Raw genomic sequence first — 24,383 nt, 5'->3', positions numbered from 1 at the left:
TTTATGCGAAGGGTTATTTTTAAATTTATGAACAGTTGCAATTAAAGAAACCAATTCTAATCACTGAAGAAGTTAATAACTTAATTGTTTTGTGCTGTATTAACTGAAATAACCAATCAGCGCTGCACATAATTCATCTCTTAGCCATTATCATCCAATCCGAAGCCAACTGGCCAGACTGTCGCGCATGCGCACACGAGTCGAACCTTAATAGAAGGTTCGTCGAAATTTTCACTAAAAGTTCGAAAAAGTCGAACCTGGTCGAACTCGAACCGCGGCCGGTTCGCGACACCCCTAGTGCCAGTGCGTGTGAAACGAACTCGCTATAATTCATCCCCTAGCCATCACCATCCAATCCGAAGCCAACTGGCCGGTAGCCTGTCGCGCATGCGCACACGAGTCGAACCTCAATACAAGGTTCGTCGAAATATCTACTAAAAGGTCGAAAACGTCGAACCTGGTCGAACTCGAACCTCGGCCGGTCCGCGACACCCCTACTCCCAGTGCCTAGCCACTCTAGGTAACTCTAGGTATGGTGCCTGAAATCTAGGGAAAGTTTGTCCCTACAGGCCTACACTGGCGACACCAGGCGACACAGGCACACGGGTCTGGCGCACAGTGTGGTTGGTGTGGTCTCGCCATCCGTCCTGCCTCAATCTTGAATCGCATTTGATCCCGACTCGCAAAGGGAACACGCCTTGGGTGCGCCGTTTTCCACGACAGCAAGCTGTGATGTGCGTGTAGGCATGCGTACGAGGTCCAAAAATCGCGGTAAAATGAAAGATCCTTCAGCAAAGCAGCCCGACGTTCAGGTCGAGGGTTTGACATTGCAGCGGTTGTCGGCCCGCCTGAACGCCAAGCTTGAAGCGGCGAGCAAGGACAGCCATGCTCCAGAATCGACTCTCCAGCAGCGAATACCCAGCAAGCGAAAGTGGGACGACATCAGTGATGGCGAGGTTGTTGAGGCCGGCTACCGACATGTTCACGAGCCTGTGGTGAGTGCCATGGCGCGACCGAGTTTTCCCTGGTCGAATGTTCCGTCGGTGGCCAAGTGTGAACGAAAGACACGGCCCGACGGCCGAGGAACCGGAGGTACAAAACGAGCGCGTTGGTGATTACCGTATCAAACATGAGGATCAAGACCCCTTCTCTCTGTTACCTTCCTCATGTTTTTCGTAAACACAAATGAATGTTAAAAGAAATCCTATATGGTGGATGTACGCGTTGCGTTCGGAGAACCTGTGGGCCACAAGTGGAGCGCGTATGGATTCTGCTTCCCACTGATTCCCACAATGCGTAACGGGGCATTACGCCGCGGTGAGGCGCTTCGAGTTTTAGAATGAGTCTACTTTAACGTTACACTTGTGGCCAATACAGCTTGCCAGCCGTTAAGCGAAGCACATAGAAACTGGCACATTCGCACAATGCAAAAGACTAATGAGAATGATAAAACCCATGCTGACACTAAGCACAGTGTATATGAGAACATAGGTACGCAGAATTTTAAGCCGGGTACATAATATGGGTAGAGGACCCACATTCAGTTTCTCTCGTTCTTTCTGGTATCTTTATAGCATCTGCATTTGGAGTGCATCATGGCGCTCTTCCTTTACGTGCACTTCTCTTTGCACCGTTAGCAGCGGGTCTGCTGGCACCGGGCCGGGCTTCCTTGGAAAGACTGTGGCCAACCACGGGCTGGTCGGAAGTCTTCTGTGGGTCGAGGGCTGGAGGGTTGCCCATATTACTCTATATTATGGGGGGGGGGGGGGGGTTGCTCTTTCCGGAGGTTCATTGAGGAATGGAAAATCGAGGGCGGGGCTCATTATTTTGACGTCATTTCCTCCGGCGAGTTGGTCAAGTCACGTGACGATACAAAGATGGCTGCTCTTTGGAAGTGGGACAACGTTGTGGAACTTGGAAGAGGTGCAAGTGGACGGGGCCAGCGTTTAACGGTTGGACGGAATGAGAGGACTATTGTGACCGACCGAAGGAAGTTGGAGGAAGCAGTTACTTAGAAAGTACTGAGACTGCGTTACTGAATTGCAGTGACGTTCGTTGTACTATGAAGACCCGCGGCACCGCAAACCTCTATGGTACGGGCTGTTGCCTCTCTGCAGTGCCGCGGCTCCCCTGAGCCAAATTAATATTTATTAAATTAATATTATTATTATTAGTTGGACGAGCAGGTACTTGTACCTCATTTTGTGAAAGCTCGCAGACTACCTTCCGGGCATACACACCACTATTTGCCTCATTGCGTGTGCAAGCCAAAACCGCAGAGGTGCTCAGGATATATGTTGATCGATTTCTTGGTATTGCGGAATTGACTGTCGGAGCGACCGTGCGGGAACAAAAATAATGAACATACAAAAAAGGAAATGTGCTCGTAGACAGTGCATTTTGGCAGTGCAGCTGCATGCTTTAAGAACTTGTATTCTTTTTATTAAGCTCGGAGAGCCTGAGCCTTTTTTTCTTTTAGCAGCTGGTAGAATATCGATTTATTTTTGGTAATAAAAATGGGCACAGCTTGACTCCTTTGTGGCCACCTACAATGCACAGGGAAAGCAACGTGAGAAAATTCACTCTGAAGTATTGGCAATAAAAAAAATATTATACTTTCAGATAATATCAGGGTCCGGAAACCCTCACATGCGACCCACAAGGCTGTTTGGCTAGGTGGCGCAAGCTGCCGCCCATTACAGAGGGTATAGCCATTACCATCCATCATCCATCCAGGCAGTTTTAGGTGACCTCCAGCACGACACCAGAAAAGTCTACCTCCTCTCCTCATGTGGGTAGACGCGAATAAAGAGCACTTCCGATAGACTCTTCTCCAGTAGCGAGCACCGTCTGCAGAGTTGTCTTTGCACAATATAGGAAGGGCAGTCCAATATACCTCCGCCCGTTAGAATACATTGGCATTGTGCCTTTGCATTGATCTTTGTCGGCTTTTCTGCCCCATGCTAGCGAATGTTTAAACAAGAATGCCCATGAAGACGAAATACACGCATATAGGGTGACCACCCGTCCCGCGACTCGCGGGACTGTCCCGCATTGAGGGCTCGTGTCCCGCGTCCCGCAAGAAATACCAAAATCTTTAAAATGTCCCGCATTTCACATTGTCGCAGCATTCACTACGCAAATTATGGCGCTTCTGAAGAGCGGGCCATGAGGTAGCGCCATTTCCTATACAAGCACTGCGGAAAGCGACCATCGTTCTTGCAGGAGACGGACGCGCATGTGCCGTTGCGCCTCTCCCCTTGATGGTAAAATATTGCGAGCGAAAATTGCTCTCCTAAAGCTAAAATAATAACTATTTTAACTATTTGCAAATCACACTGTGCAATGCAAAAAATTGTTCTCAAAAACTTTTTTTTTTTTTGGTGAAGACGGCCACAGAAGGCAAAAATCCTTCAACTCACAAAGGTCCAAAAAACAACATAAGGTTCTAATTTTATGCAAGAGCATGTTAGTATAAGAGTAAGTATCGTCAGGAAACAATAAGCCGTAAAAGATTTACTGTTTCTTATTTCCCTTTCATGCATTGGGGTCTGCTGCAGTCGATTTTTATGTTTCCGACTTGGACACGCTAATGTCTAAGTTGTATTTCTTAGACATACAACTTAGTCTTACAACCTAGACGTACAACCGTAATAAAATATTTGCCATTACAATCGCACAAAAAAATGTATCACTGTGACTGAAAATAATTTTAGCTTAATTGCCGCCACACAAGTTTGGGTGAATAATATGCTTTTGGACAGCACAGGATATCGGGGTGTGCGTGATGGCAAATTTTTTTAATACGTTTATCTCGAGTCGTGAAAATACTGTCCTCCTCTTACTCCCCCCCCCCCCCCCCCCCCCCCCGGTCAGGGTGTCCCGCATTTCGCCTGCAGGAAGGTGGTCACCCTACACGGATAGGTACGTGCTGGTTGGCGAAACTTTTCCCCGCAAAAATGGTGACTGCGGGAAGAAAGGCCAGGGGAGGGGCTGCACGCACGTGCGGAAGCTTACCGGAAAAAGGTCTGAATTAAAAAATTTAAAAGGACAGACTTTTGTTTTTTGCTTCTCTTCCAATTTGTACCGCAACGACTCAGTCTGGTATATGTTGATCACCGCGAAATTGCGGATGAGAGCTTGGAAGGCACCCTTTGATTCCACAAAGCCTGTCCACTTGACGGCTTGCCTTTTCAGATCTTTGATTTGCTGGTGCAGGATCTCCGCCTCGGTAGCATCTCTTAAATGCGGTGCCTCGGTTTTGCGAGTGCCCGTTGCTCTTGTTATGCCAGAAGTCGCTCGTACAAAACGTAACCTCTGCTATGTAGCATGGGACCGTACGGGAGAAACGGGGGTGTTATAAAGGGACCAGATGTCCCGGTTTGAGCGGGACAGGTCCCGCTTTCCCAGCCGTGGTCCCACTGTCCTGCCAGCACGCTTGTGGGACGGCGTTTTGTCCTGCTTCAGCTCCCCAAAATCGCGAATAGATAAAAGACGTGGTTAAACGAAAGGATCGCACCAGTGAGAGGATGCTTTCTCTGGTCAAGGGACGAGATATGCTCGGCAGAGAAGATGCTGTAGGTTAATTTGTGTATGACATGTGAGCAGTGCTATGGACATGGTACACAAAAATAAATACGTTAATACTAAAGAAATATTTCCACCAAATGTATTAGATGAGCGTGACAAACAGTCTGCAAATTACAGAAAAAGAAATGCGCACGGTGTATACAAAGAATTAAAAGGGTGTGATTTGTCGCCGAAATTTAACTTTTAAAGTTTCGTAACACAATCGTCCCTCCCCCTCCGATACGCGTCTCCCGCTTTGGGTCCCGAGGAATATGGTCACTTTTGGGGCATTATGCAATTTCCCTCCATTTTTAACTCGGCCAATGCGGGTGTTTGATTTGAAGATGAATTATTTGAAAAATGCAGTTTCTGCAAAGGTGCACCAAAATAAGCAAAAAGAAACAATGTATCAAATGGATGAAAAGTGAAAAAGAACGACGACAAATGAGGCTAGGTGGTGCAGGCTGCCGGCCCATACCAAGGGCCACTCATCTCCATTCATCCGAGTTAGGATCTTGTCAGGGTGCCTCCGCCCGTTCCCTCCCCCAATGCTCTGAGCTTTCATAGGGTATCGACGTGCCGTTGAGAGCGTCCTAGATTCGGGAATAACTCGGTGTGCATGCTCCAAGGGCGCGAGTGCACACGCCTTTTACCTTTGACTGTACTGCCATAAACGAATGAAATGGTCGATTTATCTTTTCATATTTCCTCGGAGGGCATGTTTTCATACAATGTTTGTTGTGCAGGGTAGTATATTTTCCCATTATAAGACATTTCTATTCGCTCATTGTTTCATTTATCTTGTGCCTTCCAATATGCGAGGCACAGTTCAAGAACCTTACAATGACATTGATCGGTTGCTTCTACCTACGAGTCGACCCGCTAATATTTCTTTTCTTTGCAACCGCCCGTTTGAGCAGTTGTGCGCTCCTTGTGGCTATCCAAAGAGAAAAAAACTGCCTAAAAGCAGATTCTTGTCAGTAAGCCACTTAGGTAACTGTGAGCCAATAGAGCCCTTTTAAAAACCATCTACCGATCGATAGAAGATGACTTGACAACCGACGCCTCAGGACGTGCAAATTGCGCAAACTTTCACTTGTGCTCTCACTACGCGAAGGGTTGTGCAGCGGAGGTGCAATTGAATGTGAGGAGCTTGTGTCCGCCTTTGTGCGCGGATTCCACGGCTTCCAACGGAAGGAAGACAATGGGAATGGGTCTATTGAATTTCATATTGTTTTGCCTATATTTCTTTCTGTTGAATGGGGTGTTACTGCATCAATGCATAAATAACTCGAGTAAAAAGACAAAATAGTATTTTTTGTTTTTGTTCTTCAGATGGGAGATTACTTGATTTCCCTGTCTGACATTGGAAAGGAGGACCATCCCATCTGGCGCATCGAGGGCAAGTCCCTGCTCCAGAAGTTTGAGGCTTTCACTGAACCCAAAAGTGGCAAGACAATGTACCGCAATGTCTCGTCCGTAAGAACAACATTCATCCTGCCTCTCGATGCAAAGGTTCTCGCAAATGTTTTTTTAGGCTGTACATTTGCGGTGCTGAAATGTGGGCAGTCTTTGTTAACAAAGTACTCAATGTGGATGCCTCGTTTCCTTGAACTTTATAGTATGAGAGTTGTAAGCTTTGAATTTTATCAATACTATATATTAGTACCTAAAAGTACCCTTTTTTGTATGGAAACAGTAGACGTTTGGAAGAGGCTTCCGGAGTATGTTTTTAATTGTGGCATACTAGCCACAATTAAAATGGTGGCGAGTGTGCCATTTGACATGTACGTCGATAGGAGAGGTACGAATTTGTGGCCTCGGTGGTTTTGTATTGTTGCAGTTTGTACCAAACTTCCCACTTATTTTTCTTTGTGTTGTGTCATACGAGTCTGGTTATACTTATTTTTGTTGCAGATCTAATAATTCATCTTATACTTTTCCGACATAATTTTCTCCAGAACAAGCATGTGCAGCTTATAAATAACTAGCTAAATAAATAATTAATTAATTAACTTTCTCGTTGGGGTGCATTGGCAAGGGCAGATTTGCTTTAGACTGTGAAGCATGCCTTCCTAAAACCGCAAGGAAATCTTGAAAACCTTTGAGTGCCAGTTCCCCCGGTGCTACTAAACTCGTGAGCAACTGTACTTGCCTTGTCCTATTAGGCTTAAGACGACGTCCACTCTACTTGTGTCTGCGACACTGTTTGCTCTCAAAAAAGCTTGCAGTATTCCTTGGTAGGATGACCACTCTCTCTTTGAGTCATCCAAAGGTTCAACTTGCCCACGCCATCCTGACTGGCTTCGGTGCCTCGGTTCCGAGAGGTCAGTTTCCGCTCCGGCTGCGTCCCATGGCAGCAGCCGCGTTGCCACTGTGTTGCATTCAATGTCGTTGCTGCATCGCTTTACTGACACCAAACCAATACAACAACCGGATGGTGCGCTGCTGGCTCTCATATCGCGCTATGCTGCTTCCAGGAGCGGTTCTGGGCCACTATCTTATCACTGATATTGCGGCACTTTATTCGCAGCACCTTACTTTGAAACACTATTTTAAGACAAAACACCGAGAGAAAGGAAGGATGATGCAACACAGTTTTTTCTCCAGTCTCGAAGATTTCGTCTTAAAAGATGTTAAACCATTAGTTTGAGCCCTAACGCTCATTGAAATAGTATCCTGTAACATCCAGTTGCTTCTCGAATGTTATCGTATTAATGTATTAATAAGATAAATCTATCACCAAGCATTGTTACCTTTCCGGCAGACATGCTTGTCAACTTGTGTCTCGAAAGAGAGGACCTGCCGAACGTTTATGTGGAGCAATCATATTTTTTAATTCGTGAAAAATTAGCGAGTCAAGCCGCAATGTCTTGGACAAAAGTAGTATGTGGAAATTGTGGATCAGAAGCCCAGAAGAAAAGCCTGGCATCCTCCGACAGATGAGCAGGCTGGGCTAGCTTGTCTCACTTAGCAGATGAGCAAACTGGGCAGCGCTGGCACCACGTGACGCAGGCTAGTCCCTCGTGCAACGTGCACGAGGGACTAGCCGGTATGTTGGTGCCCCGAGCCATACCACAGTGTTTCGGCCAAACGGACCGGTGTCTTCATCTAGGGGTCAACTTTTACGGTGCTTCGAGATGGCCGCCATGGGGCCTCAGCCCTAAGAGTGGCGCCTTTTTCGAGATGAATGTTGCAGTGACATTTGAGTCTGAGGCTTTTGATTGGTGGGAAAGAGTGCAAAGGAGAGATATGCCCATTCATTTGTTTGTTTGTATATGGACGCAAGGTCTGAGGCCAGATTCAGGAAGAGCTGAGGCTGCGACAACTTAGCTAAGAAGTTTGTAAGCTACGGACATCGTAAGAAGTGGAGATATCGGTATTCACAAACGCATTCTTAATTGAGAGGAGGAAAGCGACGTTCTCATATGGAAAAATGAAATTCCGTTACCTCGCAAGCTTCCAATCCCTGCGAGAGCGCGCTGTCGTCATGGTGACAGTGGCCTTGGCATTGCGAACAACCATTCGAGAGCTCTGCATGGTTCGTAGCACGTGGATTTCTCGTAACAACAAACGCAGGCTGCCTTTCCGCCAAAGCTTGTCTAATGTTGACGCTACCGGGATTTAAACGTGCCAGAATGCTGAGGTCGGTTTAGCCGCCTTCATCAACTGCTACGGACTCGATTGCTACGAAGTGAACGCAGCTATCATTGTTGCTAAAAGGAGATGGCCCGCACTGCTCGTTTGTAAAAGGGCATACGTGAAAACAAATCGCCATGGCGTTTTTCGTGGCCTCTGGAATCTAGGAGCAAGCCTACGTCCAAAGATACGTTTGACCCACGATAATGTCAACAAGAGCCACGTGAACACCTGTTCACACTAGTGGGAGTGGGCACACTCTTGCTTGATCGAACCACTGGATCCGCTTTGTTGGACCGCGTCTCAATAACTGCTTGGGGACTGATCTTTTACGATTGCAACTAGATGCCGACGTGACACTCGGCAGAGTAAGGTTAAACCGGCATTGGGGGGCGTAGCTCCCACAAACTGGTACAGCTCGGCTGTGTTGACATACCACTATGTCGGAATAAAAAGGACACACTAATAACAAAGCGTACATAGCATATGTTGCGAAGGTAATTCTTACGGCGTTTATTTGTATCGCGCAAAACGAGGAATCGATGATAGTGTCTCTTTTTGGCCAGGGCGTTTACCACCGCTGCCTCTGAAAACAAAGGGATGACAGGGGGAAGAGGTGGACCTCCGAACTGAATATTGAGATCAGCGATCAAGCTTTTTAGACGGGGAGGGTACACGAGGGTCGCGCTGGCATATTCCATTTAGCAAGCCAGCCGGTCGGTCGTAGGTCTTGGCCAGGGACCGTTGGAGCAACGCTGCGTCAGATTGCCTTGCTAGGGTAGCCCTTGGCGGTCGCTTGGTCGGTGTCATCGTTGCCGTTATAGCCTTTTCCGGACGTCCGTGGATCCAGCGTTGATCTCTATCGTGGTCGTTTTTCGAGTACTTCTTTCTTTTTTCTCGCTGCTTGAAGTGGGGACACGAGTAAAGAACCTGTACAAAAATCAACGTCCGTTGGTCGTTGCAACCAGGTAACCGAGGAACACTGTCGTCCGTGTTGATTTCATATTAAAAAAGTGCCTAAGACACCTCTCATAGGATTCTGTCGTAACTTACGCAACACTTACGATAATTTCGTTTCGTGAATGCAAATTTATTCTTAGGTTTTGTCCTACGCACATTTTTAGTGTAAGATTGTTTCGTGAATCTGGCCTCAGATTTGTTTGACGAGGTCCAAACTCTCCTCCACACGCTGCAAAAAGGCTGAAGAGAGACCGCGGTGGCCAGAAATTGTTTCCGGGGCAATTTGTTTTCGAGGTCCGTTTTCTGCCGTCATTTTGTCTTCATGAAGCCTCTTTTCCTGTTTCTGTGGAAACTCGCATAGTTCGGCGGAAGAAAACCAAAAAAATGTTTTGTCGCTACAGAAATGATATTATTACAGTGAATATGTAGCTCTCCTAGAGTTATACATGATGGGGAAAACAGCTCAGAAAACACGGACTACGAAGAGGAACACACACGACAGGACAATGCTGTACTCGCAACTGAAGAATTTTAATAAAGGAAACAAAGACAGAAAAACCATACACAGTATCTTAAAAGATTGCACAAAAACAAAGGACCACTCTCGCCAACCGTGAAGCGTGTAAAAAAAACTACCCGTTCACTACGTGACTCATGTTTTGCCGCAGGAAGGAAATTTCTTTGGCTGACAGCGCCAATGACGGTTCACTTACACAGGCATGACCATGACACAGAATGTGGAAGGCCTCAATGATTTCTCTCGTCACCCTATCCTTGTGCGCTCCCAGAACGGTGACTCTGCCAAAGTCAGGCCGACACTGGCAATGGGCGGTTGGTCAAAGTCAGGCCGACACTGGCAATGGGCGGTTGGGGGGCAAAAGCACCCCAACCGCCCATTCATTGCAGAGATTGCCAGTGTCGGCCTGACTTTGGCAGAGTCACCGTTCTGGGAGCGCACAAGGATAGGGCGACGAGAGAAATCATTGAGGCCTTCCACATTCTGTGTCATGGTCATGCCTGTGTAAGTGAACCGTCATTGGCGCTGTCAGCCAAAGAAACTTCCTGCGGCAAAACATGAGTCACATAGTGAAGGGGTAGTTTTTTTGACACGCTTCACGGTTGGCAAGAATGGTCCTTTGTTTTTGTGCAATCTTTTAAGATACTGTGTATGGTTTTTCTGTCTTTGTTTCCTTTTTTCAAATTCTTCAGTTGCGAGTACAAAATTGTCCTGTCGTGTGTGTTCCTCTTTGTAGTCCGTGTTTTCTGAGCTGTTTTCCCCATCATGTATAACGTCAACCAACTGGCCCAGTTCTCCACCTTATTACAGTTTATCTCTCCTAGAGTATAGCTTTGAGTTTTTTGCGGTTATATCTCGCGATACATTTTGTTCAGATAAACGAGTGGGGGAGACTTTATCTCTATGGCTGAATTTGGTGTGTTTTCGTTCACATTTTTTTCCTTTTGTTGGTCAAGCTCTTTTACACAACTGACGTTTCCCAATAGTCGGGTTTCTTTTCCACAAGTATAAAAAAAGACTCAATGTGCAGATCTTTTCTGTCTAGCGGGAGTACATACAGTGCTTGCAAGCTGTTCAGGGTTGGAAGTGTCAATGGAGAAGGCGAAAAGTTGTCGGCTTACTTCCATGTGGTTCCATTGGCACGCTTGCTTCCCCGACGTTGCATACTTAGCAGAGCATCCCCATCGGATGGTAAGCTCTCATCCTCTCACTTCAGTGCTAAGAAGCGTTAAAACTCTGAATCGGAAGAGCCGGTGCTTCAATTGCCACTACCGCCAGAGCAGCCGACATGCGAAGTGCCCACCTAGCGCGAATCACGAAGCATCTCATTTCAAAACTAGAAATAGCCCCACAAAGCGAAACAATGTGCAAATATAACGTTTATAGTTTGCTAAAGGCAAAACAAAAATCCCACAGCGCATGTGTTTTCACATTTGGGCGGGCACTTTAAAATGTGTGGTCGCCGTCGTACATGTATGGCAACGGCTTTCAAGGGGTTAAAAATGGGGCAGAGAAGCACATTCTTCGTCGAGAACGAAAGGGAAGAAAAGTGATCTTTAATAGAGAAAATATAGTAAAGTGCAGGCGAGCTGGTGAATATTAACCACATTGAATTAACCTGAGACTGGGGTAGAAGAGAACCATCAAAACATAGAAGGAAGAGATAATAGACATTAACATTGAAATGAATTCTACATAGCAGAGATTTTGTTTCTGCCTCACCTTCTTTTCCCCCAACGTCCCGTTTTCTACTCTGAGCATATTGGGGTCACCATAGGACTGCGGCTCTGGAAAATTAAGGCGTCACGATGTAAATATTGCATTTAACTTTCTTTTTCTGGGAAGGGGAGGGGGGGGGGGTTTATTTCACACATGCCTTATTCGGGCCGTCTAAAATACTAAATGTTTTTTGAGAGTAAAGTCTAAATATTATGTTGCCTTTGCCCGCAGTACTCTTCGTGGATTCCGCAAGATGCGACCAAGTACGCTCGGCTGGACGTCTGCGTGTCTTCGTACACCAGACAGAGTTGGGTCGTCGAGCTCTTGTCCATAGAGAAAGAAGCGCTCGACAAAGTGTGAGTGGTTCACGACACCGCCCAATGTTTCCCTCGGTGTGTGACGTTCTGTCGATTTAAGTGAGAGGTGGTTTCAAACCAGGGTCCTTGTCATACATAGCTGCAGCTGGGAGGGATTTTCAGACAAGTGGCTGCTATGCAAGTTTGCTGTATGTTGCTCTTGCTGAGGACACTGCGCATGCTCCGAATGCAGTCATATAAAAAAAAAAATGCGAGGAATATTGCCGCTCAGCACATCCGAAAATCATCGTCTGCACAAATCGGTGAACCAGGCGGCGTTATATGATGCTGCGTAATGCTGCGCAAAGCATCTTGGGTACCCGTTGGCCACTTTGGTTTCAATTTGCCAAGCTTACTCGATGATACGAAATTAAAAACAGCGCGGAAAGACGAGAACCAGACAAAGAAGTGACACGGACGTAGTGCTGTTCACTATCATCATGTCAAGACGAAATACAACGCTCGGATTTCCCATTCTTTCCTTAGATTTCAACTAATACTAGAAACCGATACGGCGGGCGGGACGACGAAGGCACGTGGAACAGGTGGCTCCTAAATGTCTCGTATTATTCGTGGGTTGCGCTCTGGAGGGGTGTCCGCCAGAGAGGTGTGCGACGTGGTCGCTCCTACTCCTTGCTAAGCCTATCCTTACAACCGCCGGAGGTCCCTGCTTTGACGGGTGCGGTGCAAGCGAGCACCGACTTGCTTGGTCAACGAGGCAACTGAAACCGTACCATTCCTCTCCTTGGCCAGCCAGGACTCGTAACGCAGTGTCGTTGCCTGCAGGGATTTTTATGAGCAGTCTGTTCGACGAGCTTTCACTGTCATTCACAAATTGCTCGCGTTAAGCAAGTTTTGTAGGTAGTTCACTAGCTGCAACAGTGAACCAACTTCCAGAAAAGACGAAACTATTAAAACGGAATGTTCCTTTACAACAAATGGGGAACCAGAGCAAGACTGAAGCAGCTCTCGGCTTCAATTGGTTTTGTGTGCGGCAGTTTTTTTTGTATAGCTGGTCGAGTAGTTGCTAAAGTTGCTTTCCTCTCTTTTCTCCGCACGAGAAGCCGGGAGAAGTGGGCTCTGAGCGACGTGGAGCGTGAGCAGAAGAAGACGGCCATGCTCAAGTCCAAGTTTGAGGTGTACCTCCAGGTCCTGCTCAGCAACGTCCTCAACTCCAGTTTTCTCATCGAGGTCCACGAAGAAGACGGTGAGCTCTTTCTGGGGTCTCCTGCTGACAAAAGGGGCACCTCTGTGTCATTTTCGATGGGCCGCCCAAGGAAATGCCAAATAGGGCTTGGACAGGTGTCCAAGCTAAGACATGTGTTCACGCTTGGCAGAGCCTGTCCTGTCTACACAAATAAATATAGGCTTCGCTTTCCATCTGGGAATGAGGGTTTCCTGCATCGTGTGCATTTCATCTTTTGCCTCCAATTGTCATTGATTATAAGGTCCTTCCTTACCACGGGAAAACTGCCCATTTTCGGAGAACCCCCATATTCTTTTTACAAAAAAGTGTATGCTTCTAGAATTCGTTGCAGTATATCAAAGTATAGTGCCATAAATGCTCTTTTTAGTGTATAATTAAGTATGAAATAAGAGTCTAATAAATTATGCAAGAATTAATTTCTGAAAACCAAAATTATTGCGGTTTATCCAACAAAAATTAAAAAGATGGGCAAATATGTCGGCAAAAAGTGCTGGCTCAAAATTTTGGAATATGCAAAGTATGCCAAATTTCAATAGCAAGAAAGGCTGCATATTGCGGTGCTCTAGATAAAAAAACTTGTCAAGTTCTACCTCATAGTCTCAACCTTTGTGGCGTGCATGCCGTTCGGCAAAGCAGTTTCTGGTTGCGGTGAAACGGGTACATAAATGTAGCAGCTAGATGCTGCAGAATTCTCAATTTTTTTTGTTTGTTTGATGCAGTTGTTTAGGGGTAGGGGGAGGTTGGACATACAACTACGAGTCCAAAGATCTGTTGGGCAAGCTTCATTCAGAATGCCAGCTGAGCAAAACTTTTGTAGAGTTCAGGAATGTTAAATCACCTTCTTGTGGGAAAAACAAGAACTATGCGGAAACTGAAACCAGAGTGTGCATTCGAACTACCAGATGCCGTAACTTGTCCAGAAACGCCTTGGAGGCTTTGCAACTGGACTTGCATATCGTCGATCACGGTTTATCTATTTTGGTGGGTGCGGTAGGGAGAGGTAAAGGGGCAGTGTAACGATTTTAGCGCCGAAAGAATGTGCAGCTCGTATTATTTATATTGTTCATCTTAGCTCCAGTGAGAGATGACTTTCCCCCGATAAACTGCTAATTCCGCCGCGTAATCACAAAGAAAAAAACGCATTATTTGCTGATCTGCAGCCGCGTGTGGCGGTTACGGCAACACCAGTGTCGCGTCAGTGGAGTACACCCGGAAGTGAGCAAAAGCAGTCCCCCCTTGGTGGCGAACCGTCTCTTGATTGGATCGCCCGTTGCGAGTTTTGACGATCCTAGTCCTTGACAAATCTGCAATCGCGGAGGGAAGCACTCCCAAGACAGAACGAGAAACGAGGTGGTACCCCAGTGACATCACTCGAAAGACTGCGTGAGACTCCAGAGGTGTTCCGGCCTTCGCTTTGTTTTCTTTTTTAAACTAAAAACTGGCGCGCAAGAAAAAGTTGTTTTCTGCTCTCCGTTCTGGAGGTAACGCGGATGAATTCCCGCAGTTAATTGGCCAAAGTCCGAAATTTGTTGTGCCGCTTGCACTCGTAACGTAAAAAACGGTAAAAAATATTGAAGGTTTGAAATTTTGACAATGTGGAAAGTTTGAGAAGTTTTGGGGTTCAGTAATTGACAAGCAGAATTTTCGTAAATTTTTACAGTTCTCGTTTTCTAATAGGTTGGAAGCCCACCCCACGACACATTATTACCTCATTCCTTCCGACCGACATTTTGTTTTCAACCAATCGTCGCTCGCCTTCACCAGGGTGGAGACTAAAAATCAAGATGATTTAAAAACAAATCTTGCCCACAAAAATAATCCCGAAAATAGTCTTTAATTACCGTTTGTCTATGACCTTATGCTTTTTATGCGCATTTGTTTTGTACTGAAATCAAAGAATCATCGAGCAAGAAAAATTTACGTCATGCTGAACGCAAGCAGAAAGCAGTTCTTTTTCTAAGCAATAGACCCTTTCCGGAATTCAGTCTGGCCACTTTGATCACTATCATCATCTGTGGAACGGCATCTGTGCCTTCTAGTGACTGATAACGGAAGACGTTGAAGATGCTCCTAAGCGGATGATGTGAGGCCTGTACATTTGGGGGGTCAGTACGACGCGACGTAGGAAGGGAGCGCAAGAGCTACGTAAGCGTTTATTTCTAATAACTCAGATTCAGTCCATCTGTGGGCGGCACACAATCGCTTTAAAGCACTTTGGTGTCTAGAGTTGTTCTGAATGCAGGTTCTTGGTCACCATCGAACTGAAAGTGATCGAGAAAGAACTCGCACTGAACAATTCCTCGTGTGCCGTTGACTTGCAAAAGTGGCGGTGCCGATACAAGTTCATTTCCGCCATTGATATGGCAAAACTTAAACTGCTTTACGAACCACCAGATGGCACTGAATTTCAGAAAGGGTCTATTCTAAGCATTGAGCATTCTTTCTACCTTCCACTTGGTTTCTGAGTTACGTAATGTCTTATTGGGAGCAAATTAGAACACGAAAGCAAAGCAAATAAAGCTTCTAGCTAACTAAAAAAGTGAAGCTGTTCTAGTATGGCGGGGGTACATAAAAAGAAAGCGTTAATGAAACTGTTCTTACAGTAATTCTTTCTTCCTGATTCTTCTCAATGATTGGACGGATTGAGCTGTCAATTCTGCTATCTCGAGAAACTCATGAAGTCATATGTTCTAGCCACAGTGATTTAAATGGAATTAATCCGATTTATATCAGATAAGTCCGATTTATTTTATTTAATTCATAATTTTTTTCACCCTGGCCTCTACAGATTAAGTCAATGGGCTTTCGGCGAGAAGCCGACGTCGCGAGTTTTCAAACGTGACTGCATCGTTGCTTGGTTCTAAAGCCCCTTTATACTGAAAGAAAAGGGGCTTTTCCTCAAGGATCTATCGCTCATTCCTCCGTGAGGAATGAGCTTGCCGAGCCGGCAAACCGTTGCTAGGTCGGTCTTTCTTTGCCTCGCAGCGTGTTTTTTGCTAGAGTATGAGTTGTCCCGGACTTCTTGGCGACTGGGTATGTCTTTCCATTGCGTCTGGAGACGCGAGTTTTGTCGAGGCTTCGGCTGTGTGCCTGCTCAGATCATTACTAGGCTCGAGATCAGATGCAGTCAAAATTGAATCGCGAGACAGATGGTCCTACTCTCCTTTTGGGCAAACAGGGGAGCCAAAACTATAAGCGTGCACACATTTTTCTTGTGGAATGCAGAACCATGACCTTACGCTGCAAATGGAGCAAAGCACACGGTAGTTTCCGTGCCACTGACTCGCTCGTTTTAGTCGACAACAAATATCACTCGCGCCTTTTTGTTTCTGCCTCGCCCTAGTGAGGTTGAGATGAAAAGAGGTGTTGTAAACACGCGCAAGTGTTCACGTCGTGGCCACGTCATAGCGGCGACGTAGTAGTATGCATGTGTATGCACGCCGCCAAAGGACGCGAGGTTGCGACACGAAGGGGCGAACCGAAACCGGGCGGGTGCTTGACCAGTCACTGGTAGTGGCAATGGGAACTTTCGAGAGGAGGATTTTTCTAGAGGGTGAGGGCGTGTCGGAGGATCAATGAATCGCTTTCAGTTTAGTGGGGTTTTCGTGGGTTCAGCCGAGATGTTTTGCACGCAAATATCCGAGCCAAGAGTCTCGTTCATAACCCCTTGCCTACTAAGAACGGGTGTCGCTCGTGTTGCCTTTTGTGGAGCATAAAGCCCGACCACGAGAGTGACTCGTGTTTTGGTTTCGGCACTTGTTTAACATGCTGTCCAGCAGATGGCAGCACCATCCCTCGTTGCTCCACTTACCTCGGGTTGTCTGCTCGTTTGTTTCACTGTTTGGAGGAGAGAGGGTCTGTTTTAGCCAACAAAGAGATCCAAAAACTTCTTTTTTTAAAAGTGACAAATACTCGGGCAATTCTGACGACGAAAAACCCGGCATGGGCATGCAAAGTATGCCCAGCCAGCAAGAAACGGAGTAAAACGTACAACGTGAAAATGTGGACAAATACAAAATGGTTCTCCCTCTTTATTAATCGGCCTGGAGAACTGCCGAAGACCGGAAAATCAGAAGTCTCGATTTAGAGCAAGATATCGCACCTGGAAGTCAAGGAAATGCTTTCGTCTTATTTTGATACAAATTGCCCGTTTAAAAGAAAGTTTTTCCGAATGTTCCTCGAAGGAGAAAATGAGAAGGCAAGGGGTGAAACTGTTCATAATATGGTATATAGCGTCATAGTTGTAGTTTTTGTGTGGCACACAACCTATTTAGCTGGCAGCCAAAATGCTGGGATGGGCCATATTTGTCGTGCCACCACTCTGGCATCATTATGAGGGATGAGCTGTGTCATTCCTTTTTCTTTCTGCGTACCGCTTTAGTGCATTCTCATTGAAATTTTCACACGCTCGTATTTCAAGTTATTGTCTCATTTTGTCTGTTGTAGACGAGTACTTCCTGGAAAACATGGAGCACGTGGATGGCGAAAACGGCGAGCACCTAAGGGAACTCCTGGAGTGCCACAGCCTGGATGGCGCCCTGGTGACGGCGTGCGAGACTTTCCCCCAACTCGTCAAGGCGGACCTCAAAGACCCAAGCACCGGAGGCATCTGCGACGTACGCTCGCTTCTCCACACCCTCGCCAACTCTCCTTTCCTTGGACGAACGGAATTTGAGCTCGCTTGCTCTCTCGCTGGGTGTGGCCGACGGGTACGTCGTGAACACGGTGCAAGAGTGTCTCAACGACGCTGCCTCGCCACAAAGCAAGTTTGCTCCCATTTCTGACAAATGCCGCGAGATGGCGTTTTGGGAGCTTTTTCCTTATTAGTATATACGTTTCCAAAACCGCAAGACTCGCAACCACACCTGCGCAAAAGGCTCCATGAACTTTCGACCCCGTTTTGGCCTTGTTCCTACACATCTCTCCTCTTCCACCGTGATTGTGACCGTCAAAAATTGAGCTTAATTGACTGTCATCCGAGTAACGTTGGTCAGGCTGGGTATCACGAATGGCCCTAGTTTGCTGGCGCCAGTGCACTAAGGATGTCTTTAATGTACCGGAGAGGAGTTTTTCACGCTTCATATTTTCAGTTTTTTGAGGACCCACAATTGTGGCAGCACTCCCTATCCGTACGCGGTGCTACTGCAGTTTTGGTGTTCGATGGCCAGGGATGTTGAGGTATTATGGTGTCGGCTTCACGGGTGACCAAATCCCATCCGCAGTTTGGTACAAGGCTGATCCAGCTCCGAGCAAATGGAGCAAAGAGCAGTCAAAGTAGATAAAGCCATTTTCTGGCGATTGCTTCGCACTTGACGCCCAAAACGCAGAGGAAAGGCTCTAGAGTTTTTCCAGCCCTGGTCTTTGTTCACTAGCCCCGTTTCTGGGGGACATTTGAGCTTTTGATGGGGAGGTTACGAGTTTCTGTCACCCTACTGAGAAGTGGTTCTCCCTGTAACGGGCAGAGAGGACGTTGTCCTTGAGAGCCCCCGCAGAGTCCAAAGAGGATCGAGTGAATAGTAGAGTTTCCCGTTCCAGGGTTGCAAGGAGGGCGGCAAAAGCACGGAGATGCGCTTTGGTCCGGAGCAGTACGACGAGCTGCGGCTGACGCTCCTGGTGCGAGAGGACCGCACGGAGCACGGCGGGCAAACGGCATTCGCCTTGTGCGACACCTGCGCCCGACTCGTGCAGCTCTACAGCCGGCTGTACCACTACCGGTACTTTGCCTTCCAGGCCTGCAAGAAGCAGGTACGGTGCCGCTTGGAATAGGCCTACCTGCTCCCTTCGATACAGCTGGAAGTGTTCTTTTTGCTTTCGTTAGCTCTGTCCCATTCGCATGAATGGCCTCAAGTACAGTAATCCCGCGTTATAACGAAATCACTTTTTTCAAATTATCGCTTTTATCAAAGTTCAACGTGGTTCCCATCGAAATGCACACATTTTTACCCGGAAGCGTGTCGCTCATTACGAACACTGCGGTTTCGAAAGCATGCAAGCCTAGACGGAGGCGCACGGAGACCCTCATGTTCCCTCCCCCCGAGGCAAAGGGCAAACTGGGAAAGCGGAGTAAACGGGTGATGGAACGCAAAGCGTACAGAGCTGGCAGAGGACCGCTTCCGATGTCGATGCCCCGACGCAACCACGCGGGCAGGAAGCAGCGAGAGCAGCGTCAATGTTCCGACGCTACCTGACTTTTGCCAGGATCGGGTGAAGGAGCTCGTCCCTTCGGGAGCCCCCAATGCACGCGCCTGCGGCATACTACACGCACATTCCGGGGCATCTGAGTGGGTTGGAGCTTTGTTCCGAGTGCAGGTTCTTGGTCACCATCGAACTGAAAGTGATCGAGAAAGAACTCACACTGAACAATTCCTCGCATGCCGTTGACTTGCGAAAGTGACGGTGCCGATACAAGTTCATTTCCGCCATTGATATGGCAAAACTTAAACTGCTTTAGAAACCACCAGGTGGCACTGAATTTCGGAAAGGGTCTATTTGACTGGAAAAAAATCAACCAACTGATTTATCGATTGATTAGTCCAGTGGTTCTCAAATGAGTGTCCGTGGACCCTTCGGGGTCCGCAAAGGCATTCTAGGGATCTGCAAGCCCTGCTTCATCAGTCAGTCCCGACAATAAAGTTGTCTTTTTTCAGATAGTAAATTTTTTAATCAACCCCCAGCTCCAATCAGCATTTAATGTTTTATAAAAGCTACGGATTGTGCGAGATAATAAAAATATGTGGGACCAGCGGTTCTACAAGCCATATCATAAAGATTATGGAAGCATCCGACTTAATAATATTCGAGACGCATTTATTAAGAAGGGTGCCCAAAGGGGGGCTGGGTGCAACGGTCAGAGGCAAACAGGGACAGAGCCAGAACCCATTCTGCTTGACTGGCGTACAAGGGGTGCCTGGCTGCGCAGGTGGCGAGGAGGTCGGAGAGCCCGCGGGGCCGCTCTTCCCCGATTACGCTGGTGCAGAACCTGGGCAGCAACAAGTGGCTGGTGCTGGAGAGCATGCCGCACGACCCCGTCTGGGCCAGCCTCGAGAACTGCCTCCGCGACGTCTCCTGGCTCGACCAGGTCGGTCGCGGCCCTCGCAACCACGCCTCTGCTTTTCCGGCTTGGAGCTCTTTTTTCTCTTGGCTCGAGGCTGTGCTCCAATTCTTGGGCAAAGAAAGAAGCGAGCGGATCTGCTCTTCCGGCACGAATGAAGGACCAGACTTAGTTCTGTAGGCATGAAAACATTTCCCTTCAAGGACAATCCGCACCAGGCACAAAATTTATGTATTCGACGTTCCAGGCTCGCTTGCCCGCAACTATCGGGAGTACGAATCACAGATTGGCTTTTTAAAGGCATGTTTCACAGTCACCTGCTGTGTAAGTGAATGATGCACCGAGCGTTCTCCTCTTCTCCCACCATTCTCCTAGATTGGGGGGTCCTTGCGGGAGACCTTTATGTGCAATTCTTATTTTGGAAGGTGTCTGTGCCATCATTGCGTGTGGGTCCCACATGGCACGTGCAGACTCTCGCGTACGTGTGAAGCGCTTGTGCGTGAATTCATCTGGAGTGAAATGGACTTTGCCATGCCCTGTGCATTTTTCAGATGTTCGAGAACCTCCAGTCGTTGTGGAAGGAGTGCAAGCATCTCACCTCCTTGGCATTCCTTCTCCAAGGCCGATGACCCCATGGCTCGTTACGCAAGAAGTGCCTCTAACTGCGAATATAAAGGTGGTCCTTATGAAATGAAAAAAAAAAAGTTTCCATTTAGTTTCGCCACCCGTTGACGGCCGAGCTCGGTGCTGCTGACTCTCTCAGTTCAGAATTCTGCCGAATGCGCTTACAGCCACCCGAGTTACAGTCACACTCGTGTTTCTTTGTCAAGCCAAGTACTTCACTGTTGAGAAGACCCCTAATATTGGGGAGGAGATGGAGGAGTGGCGCTCCCCAGCGGCCACCCCGGAAACTAACGCTCTGTGGCAAACAAACCCTTCGACCGCAGTCATTAGTGCATTCGCTGCCGTTGAAGACGGCGGTGCGAAACTCGTGAAAGATATGTAGCACTAGTCTTTTCTCATAAACGCATGTATACTATGTGTCACTAGTTGCGTGCAGTACAGCCAAAGGCAACGGCAGGCGAGGGAAGAAAACGCAAGCTCTAGGAAGGCTGGAGATGAGAAGAGATGCCTCCTCTCACAAACCTAGTGCTCTCCTTTTCCCCCTCACCCTCCTTTTCCATCTAACCTTCCTGGTGCTCACCCTTTCTCTCTTCGCCATGCACTGCCTTCGCCTGCACCGCACACAACTAGTGACACGGGGTATAGATAAAAGTAATCTAGTCTCCTCTTGTGTTCAATGTCATCAAGTCCTCTTGGAAGGCAAAAACAAGCGAATGTGTGGTTGTGGTGGATTCACGGGGGGGAAGGGGGGGGGGGGGGGGGAAGGGGGAAGGGAGGCTCTGAATGTCCCAACTTCCCTCTTTAATTTTGCGTGTAAAAATTTAGGGCGGGAAGACGGGGGGAGGTGCTCGAACATGTTGTATGCTGACCTGCCCCTTTGAAAATACCTCGATGCTCGGGCGTGCCGGGCCAGCCGCGTTGTACCGGCTGCATGCGCTGGTTCGTACGTGGCCGGCACGGCGTCTGTGTTTTTGTGAATGATTTACAAAACGCGCATATCACTTTTCAGTTACCCTGTATCTTGCGACAATCGTGAATGACGTCGGTGAAAGCAAGCGGTGTCTCGTTGAAGGAGAGGACGTGCTCAACTGCGATCGTGTCATTGAGTGCAGCGTTGCACCAGAGCCGACGGCGAACAAAGTCCGCATCGTTGCGTATGTGCTGCAGTCCTCCGTGCTGCATATACCCGGTTCAAAAGCATGCTTCGAGCACTGCGGTACGCAGCAAGTGTGCACCGTATTGCTACAAACAAATATGCAGTGAGCGCAGAAACGATGAAAACTTGCGCGGTGTACGCTAGGCAAGTGCTGGCATCAAAGTTGTCTGCTACACAGCGATTTTTTGTGGTGGTGACGATGATCATTGAAACTGCACTGTCCTATAGTTCGATCTCTCCAATGCGGAATGCAAGTTCGTCTGCTTCTTTTGCAGGGGTTGTGGTGACGTCAGAATGCCGAGCTCCGATTGGTTCTGAATGAAGAATAGTGGGTAGACCTCGAGGCAGCGTGTTTTGTTGTCTGCCTCAATCGGAGCCAATCGGAGCTCGGACGTCTTTCTTACTTCACCTCAACTCCTGCACAAGAAGCAGACGACTTGCTCTATGCTTAGCCCCAGTTGTAGACATGGCTTGACCCAGAACTGGCAGGGTGACACTGTGATGCAGTAATGCTATTAGAGCTGGACAGGGTTTACCAGTTCCCAGAGAAGTAAAATGTCCTTGCAAGAGGCAGTGCTTATTGTTAGAGATCGCAATTTTGTTTTTCGTTTAACGTTAGCTTGGTGGGACGACTAGTGGGATTGCAGACTGTATTTAAATTGTGGTTTTCTCTGTGTAGTGCGAGAAACCTAATTTTTATTTGAGGGCCTGCGTTCTTTCGTACAAGTACCGCGAGTCACCTAGGTCCACGAGAATGTAAATGTTTCTGTCCCTTTCCCAACATTTGTTTCTCATCATATCGCTGTTCCTGCTTCGTTTGTTGTTTATTTTTATATACTTTCATGAAATGGGCTGCGGTAAATATATAAGATATATTTTCTCTCTCTCCCTTTCCCTACTTTGCATGAAATTTCTAGAGCCCATAGTCTATACTCTGTTTCATGATAACTTGGTGAACTGTGGAGGCTTTGGGACAATGCATTTATACTAGGCTGTGAAGCCCACCTTGCACACCGAGGGTGGGCTCTGCACAGCACACAACCCCCTAGTTTCCATGTACTGAACAGTGGTGGACCACTTTCCAGGCGACCTTAGGTTGTCTTGGACTCGTCATCTTGCGGAACATGGGAATAAACGGCACACAAGAGACAAAGGCACTCTAGAAGGAAACCGACGGGACAAGCGCCGACACTCTCAAATCAATATACAGGATGTGCTACAACTTTGTGAGCTGGGGTACTTTGATGGGCCTACTTCGAGCCATATTCACCTTGTCTTCACAGATAATACCCCAAAAATATATGTCCATAGGCAGTCTAATAATATTTCAAAAACTGGTGGAGTAGCTTGTATTTTTTTTTGGCCGAGGCTACATCCACGCGCGGGGACGTAGCCAAGCCGGGAGGAGATAAGGCTCCATCCACGCAAAAGCCCACGTGACTTATAAAATAAGAACATAATTTGCTTTTATGTACATATTATGCGTTCTTGTAAGTAAATATAGGATATAAAAATAAAGAGGTTACATTTTATTGTTGTTTTAAAGTTAATATATCACGTGACTTTACAAATTCTTAGACAATTTATCAATGTTTCACTGTTTTCTAACACTAATAGGAAATATCATGCGTCATAAAAATAGTATCCATAGATATCTTTATCAGAGTGTCGAACCGAAATTTTTATCGGTTCGGTTCCGGTTCGGGTTCACGGCTTTCGGTTCGGTTCCGGTTCAGTTCCGGGGAGCAAAAAATAACGGTTCAAACCGGTTCGAACCGGTTCGAACCGGTTTGAACCACTAAATTGATAATATATTTTCCGCGTTGTTCTGACACTATACACTATTTACGCCGTGAAACAATCAACTATATAGTTTCTCCTCTCATCTGTGCAATAAACTTTTTTTTTCAAATACCAAAAGTATGAAATTCATTTTTTTTTTAAATTTCTTAACATACATAACGGCGTGTTCATACGACATAACATACACATTACCAGTAACATATATTTACCTGAATCCAAATGTTTCAGTATAGCAGTAAGGAGCTGAGCTTGTTGGTACATACCTGTAAATTGATCAGCTTGGAATTTAGTACTATACTGTCTTTTCCTGTCCTTTCTTTGTGTTTAAGTAAAATTCTGAAATTCAAGCTGATTTATTCCCACAGTATAAAATGTTGACGCCAAGTGTGGCATGGTCACCAAAACTACCCTTGATCGGTACGACTTTGTGTCGCAGTATTAAAAGTTAAATCGTGATTGTGTCCTCGAACTAAGGAATTAATTACTGCACAAAATTATGAAATGGGCGCCTCGTGGCCATATATATCGTGAAATATTGTTTACTAAATATGTTTCACAATATATATATGTATATGATGACGACACAACTAAGCAAAAGGCAATGAAATTTTCAAAATGTCACGAAAGTTCTAGGATAATCTCTTTCAGTCTATTTTTTAAGGAAATGCCGAGCGTCAATCAAAATGCTTGTTGTTTTAACCAAACATTGCTTACACTCAGCACCGCAATGCATGCGAATAATCATGCAGCAAGGAGCAATCAAAATTGTTCAGTCTAATCTA

The 24,383-nt window shown here is 46.8% G+C and overlaps 1 protein-coding gene across 4 annotated transcripts; it reads left to right on the top strand.

Annotated features, from left to right (window-relative positions):
• The first annotated feature begins 514 nt into the window (after positions 1-514).
• Positions 515-23,009, top strand: LOC8052058 (glutamine and serine-rich protein 1). 4 transcript variants are annotated; one of them, XM_040211166.2, is made up of 9 exons: positions 594-995; positions 5,905-6,048; positions 11,636-11,760; positions 12,825-12,967; positions 17,414-17,583; positions 18,503-18,712; positions 19,887-20,045; positions 20,570-20,694; positions 22,884-23,009. In XM_040211166.2, the coding sequence occupies exons 1-8, from the start codon at positions 747-749 to the stop codon at positions 20,645-20,647; spliced, it is 1,278 nt and encodes a 425-aa protein (XP_040067100.1). In that variant the 5' UTR covers positions 594-746; the 3' UTR covers positions 20,648-20,694; positions 22,884-23,009. The 4 variants fall into 4 exon arrangements, with proteins under 4 accessions (XP_029851243.2, XP_040067100.1, XP_040067101.1 ...); XM_029995383.4 differs by lacking the exon at positions 22,884-23,009 and having other exon boundaries at positions 515-995; positions 20,570-20,740; XM_040211167.3 differs by lacking the exon at positions 22,884-23,009 and having other exon boundaries at positions 594-1,092; positions 20,570-20,738.
• The last annotated feature ends 1,374 nt before the right edge of the window (positions 23,010-24,383 follow it).

The sequence above is a fragment of the Ixodes scapularis genome, unplaced genomic scaffold (assembly GCF_016920785.2).
Source record: "Ixodes scapularis isolate PalLabHiFi unplaced genomic scaffold, ASM1692078v2 PGA_scaffold7__128_contigs__length_106722199, whole genome shotgun sequence".
NCBI classification, from domain to species: Eukaryota; Metazoa; Arthropoda; class Arachnida; order Ixodida; family Ixodidae; genus Ixodes; species Ixodes scapularis.
The sequence above is the reverse complement of the archived record's forward strand: the minus strand, read 5'-3'. Positions and strand labels throughout refer to the sequence as shown.